General features: G+C 35.2%; 1 protein-coding gene across 1 annotated transcript in view; it reads left to right on the top strand.

The window, feature by feature from the left end:
- The window catches only part of LOC125855017 (uncharacterized), a 26814-nt gene extending 24104 nt beyond the window's left edge, over positions 1 to 2710 (top strand). The window contains exons 16-18 of the mRNA XM_049534645.1: positions 1144 to 1268; positions 1507 to 1627; positions 2321 to 2710. Of these exons, the coding sequence (XP_049390602.1) occupies positions 1144 to 1268; positions 1507 to 1627; positions 2321 to 2437 (363 nt within the window). The 3' untranslated portion in view covers positions 2438 to 2710. The remainder of the gene's footprint in view (positions 1 to 1143; positions 1269 to 1506; positions 1628 to 2320) is intronic.
- The last annotated feature ends 2120 nt before the right edge of the window (positions 2711 to 4830 follow it).

Genomic DNA, 4830 nt, shown 5'->3' with positions numbered 1-4830 from the left:
TGGTTTGAGGGTAGGGACCAAATAAATTGATTTTTTCAACAATTTTTTTTTAATTGGAAGTTGGAAGAGAGTTTTGGAAAATGTTTTCCTTAAGTTTTGAAGGGAAGTCATTTTCCTTAAATTTGAGGAAAATGACTTGATTTGGAAAACATTTTCCAAAACATTTAACCCAACCAAACATGAGAAATTCCTTCATACCAAACACACCCTTAGTCATGTCCCATATTCATCTAGAATAGACATTCATAATTGTTTTATTGATCTGTTCGATCCTAATAAATATAGTCCATTAGATTCGATGAGGATCTTTATTGGTGAATCTATTAAATGGAATTTGAGCACCACAAGCATAGGAGAGTTACCTTAAGCACCATCTTTCGGAGGTTTTATTTTAGAAATCAATTCTAAGGGCGTTGTTTATTATTTACTTCTTGAACCAGAGCATCCTTATCTTCCAAAATTTAGACAAGCCATAGTGTTTTGCTCTAAAAAGGCTATGAAGTGGTTAACATCCCTGAGGTCTCAGGTTCAAAACTCAGCGGAGTCAAAAAACACTAGGTGAATGCTCCCATTTGTCCTACACTTCGTGGACAGAGTTAGATGGTGGGAGGTGACAAGTATCCTATGGCATTAGTCGAGGTGTGCGAAAGCTAGCCTCGACACCATGGTCATAAAAAAAATGCTATGAAGTCTGTAGATAAATCTGATGTAACCATCTTTTGTACTTAATATTTAACCACTTCCATATCTCATTTTAGCCTTAAAGTCTCCCACCCAAAAGCAGTTTTTCTCCCTTTGCCTTGCTTACAGTAGAACATATCTGTTCTGCTCCACTAGTCTATCTGTTCTGCTCCACTAGTCTATGTAAACGTTCTTTCCCATCCAATGATTTAATACATGTATTGCCACTAATTCTTTTTAGTAGCACCCTCCATCCATCAAATCAGAACTCTTTCTTCCTTCTGTTGTTTTTTATTGTTAGTATGATCTTACAATCTATCTACAATAACTAGCCTCTTTATTTAGTCAATTCTGAACAAGAAAGTTTCTCCAATGACTTATTTTCTTTGATGGTGTAATTTGGAAAATTGGACATGAATGCCTAGTATATTGGATATCTCATGGTTTATAATTACTATACAGGAAAAGTATGAAGAAGCCATGGGAAACCTTGCTGAGATGGAAAAGAGACTGGTTATGGCTGAATCAATGCTGGAGGCTACCTTGCAGTACCAGTCTGGTCAAAATAAAGTAATACCTTCTCCGAGGTAATGGCTCCCTTTCATATGATTTCCTCACAAGGTATTGAGTAATGCACCATTTATACCTCCCAATGGTTATCATAGTGTTTTTCTCGTATTATGTCCTATGTTATTTACTGCTTCTAGGCCACCATTTAGGAAAGGACATGGACATGTTTTTGTCACTAGTAACACAAACAATGAATAACAATTTCTTCATGTATATCTTTTGTTTTCTCTAAAATGGACGAATATGCTCTTATAGATCCACCCAGAAAGATTCATCTACAGTACGGTGCAGCCAAGATTCATCACCAGAGATACCGGCTAGAAAGATCAGCTTACTGTCGAGACCATTTGGACTTGGATGGCGTGACAAGAACAAGGTGAGTCCATAAGTTTTCATCCAATTTGAGATGTTATCGACTAAGTTAGATTTTTGTCAAAACCATCTTGTTAACTATGTAGTCTGGCTTGCTATTGGCTTGTGATCTATAAGAAATACAATTTCATAAAAAATAAAATAAAAAAATATACAATTTCATTTGTGAGATAGTGAGACCAGCCTTTAAGATTACAAAGGAAGAAGACAGACCAAGTTTACTGCATTTGTAAGAACATACGATTTAGCTGTAGCTGTTTTCCACTGGTAAATATTCATAATCCACAAGCATTTTTCTAACCTATACCCACATTAACTTTTGAATCAAGCGTAATGTACTCCGGATTTTTGCTTTATTTAACAACTACACTATTATAAGAGAGTTATGAAAACTTCTCATAAGCATTTTCCATGTACATGCCTATATATATTCAATATCTATAATCATGCAGAGTAAGTGCCTTAGTTTTGGGGAGATAAGCACTTTCTAGAAAATGCAGTTGGATAAATATATATTTGGTTGATGTTTCAAGTAGTTGTTGAATCTTTCAAGGTGTGGTTTCTATAGGAGAGATAGATTTCCCCTTCCCCTGATGTCCGACAATTCTCTCTATGTTCCTGTTTTAGTAGAACATTCTTTGAACTGCCAACCAAGAGTGGTTATAGTCGCCAGAATTAAAATAATTGAATGACACAGGGGAAGCCAGCTGAGGAAGTTAACGATAGCAAGCCTGTGAATGAGGAAACAAGTCCAAACACTCAGCAGAAGGAAATGAACGGCCATCAGATGGAGGAGAAACTGCAAGAGGTGTAAGAAGGGGCAGCTAGCGGAACAGATTTTTTCTGGGAACTGGATATCAATAGGCTAGATATGTCTTAAACATTAGTGTCAAAAGAATCGAATCGAAGGGATAATTTTTCTTTTCTTTTCTTGATTATATCCCCTTAATAGCATATATAGTGGGTTTGTTTGTTCATCAAGTATTCAAGTGACAATAATAGTTAGCTGCAAGATGATAGTCTTGAGAAAAGGAAAACATAGAAAGAAAGAAAAAAAGAGATGGTCTTTTACTACTTTGTTAGTGAAGTTGTTGTGTCCAATATATATCGTCGTACGAAATATATAATCTTGTGGGTTATCCAAGTTGATGGGAAATTCATGATAAGTATGGAGGTAGTAGTGGCTGTTTTCTTTTTTCTTAGCTTTTCTGTTAAATTCCCTTCAATTCCAAACCACTATCACCCAAATCCCAACCCCACCCATGAAAGGTAATTTTTGGGGAATCTATATGAAGTTAGTTTCTCCACTTCTTGTTGGATATTTAATAGGCAAAAGGGTCTTGGTAGACCCTTGTACTTGTATGTGTTTGTATTGTGAATCCTTCTATTTAACCCTTTATCAACTAAACCCTTAAACTCGATCAAAAAAATCTTTTTAAACCCCTCCTACTATGTGTGTAGCTCACTCTCCTTTGAATAGATGACATGTCAAATCTGTGTCATTAAAATTAATAATAATCATCATTTTCTTTACTAATTGTTATTTTTAAAAAATTATTAACTACATTTATTAAATAAAAGATAAAATAATAAGAATTTAATTTATTTCTTAAAGTAAATCATGCTCCTCTGCCGCAATGCCATTTTCCTTTTATCTTCTCCGACCTTCACAGAACCAACAATTGTAAGCGGCCACTCCACCAACTCCGGTAGGCAAACCTTTTCGCCGCCGTGACCAGTTCCTCGTGTCATCTCCCGCCTCGTTCTCCCTTTCACTATTTTCCTTTCTCCACACCACCGACGACTCCTGCGAACCACCAGAAATGGCGTCTCCTCTCCATCCTCTCGGAGTGCCAGCAAACTCCCTCGCCGCCTCTTATTCTGGCGGAAAAAGGACTAGCATTGCCTCCCATTCCAGTGAAAAGGGGTCAGCACCGCCCCTCTCCCTCTCACACCACTGTGAACCGGCGAGCACCACCATGAAACCAACGCCGCTCTCTCCCTCCATTGATAATCGCCATGAAATTTGACGTCATGAAAGTGTTAATGCCAAGATCGGCTAAAGAAGATAACGATAGGGTGTGGAGAAGAAAGAAAAATGGGGTTGGGGCAGCGATGGGGTAGGGGTGGGGTGGCTGAAAAAAAAGGTGATGTGGGGAAGAAGATGGATTTTTTTCTTTTTAAAATTTATTATTTTATTTTTTTATAATTTTAATAATTTAAAATTTAAAATTTTAAAAATATCATGTTCACTTGCCTTAACAGGTGTGTAGTTACACCGTCTTGCCAACTCATTTATATTAATGCCACATAAGCATGATCAATGGTCAGAGGGGTTTAATATGTTGTGTTTTATCGAGTATAAGGGTTTAGTTGACAAAATGTTAAGTAGAAGAGTCTACAATACAAACTCATACAAGTATAAGGGTCCACCAAACCTTTTTGACTATTTAATATAATTCCCAAAGTTTTAATAATTCTAACTAGATCCCTACTTCACCTAATCATGGTTTACCTACCATCCTTGTTTAATGGAAAAATTATGTAATAAGGCAAAAATGTGTTGTGCATTTACTATACACAATTATAGTTTAAAAAAATTACATTACATAATTATACTTAGGATTTTATAGCAAATCTCATCTTTTTTTCAAATTTTTGCTCGCCTCTTTCCTCTCCCTTCCTCACTTAATTGCTTATCTCCTCATTGGCTTCCCTCTCTCCCTATCTTTTGTCAGATACAAATGGGGGAGATCATTGATACAAAGGAAAAGGGACTGATATATTCCTCAACTTTGTCATTTGGAGCTGATATACCCCTTGTTATAAAAGTGACTCATATATATCATTACCGTTATACAAACGGCTCACATATACCCTTACTGTTACAAAATGAGCTTACATACCCTTCAGTTAACGGAATTGAAAATTTTAGTTTTAAATTTATATTTTTGACTTTTAGTTTTAAAAAAGATCATTTAGGGGTATATATGATTCTTCCAGCAAAGTTCAAGGTATATTTTCATCTTTTTCATACATAAATTATTTTTTGACTTCTTTGATTATCATTATTTGAGTTTTTTATTCTTATTTTTTTCTTTCATTCCTTAGTGTAAAGAAAAAAAAATTAAAACTATTTTTTTGTGGTTATATTATAATTTAAAACTATTTTTTCCGGCTATATTGTAATTTAGTTTTTGTATTTGA

The sequence above is a fragment of the Solanum stenotomum genome, chromosome 2 (genome assembly GCF_019186545.1).
Source record: "Solanum stenotomum isolate F172 chromosome 2, ASM1918654v1, whole genome shotgun sequence".
Lineage (NCBI taxonomy): Eukaryota > Viridiplantae > Streptophyta > Magnoliopsida > Solanales > Solanaceae > Solanum > Solanum stenotomum.
The sequence above is the reverse complement of the archived record's forward strand: the minus strand, read 5'-3'. Positions and strand labels throughout refer to the sequence as shown.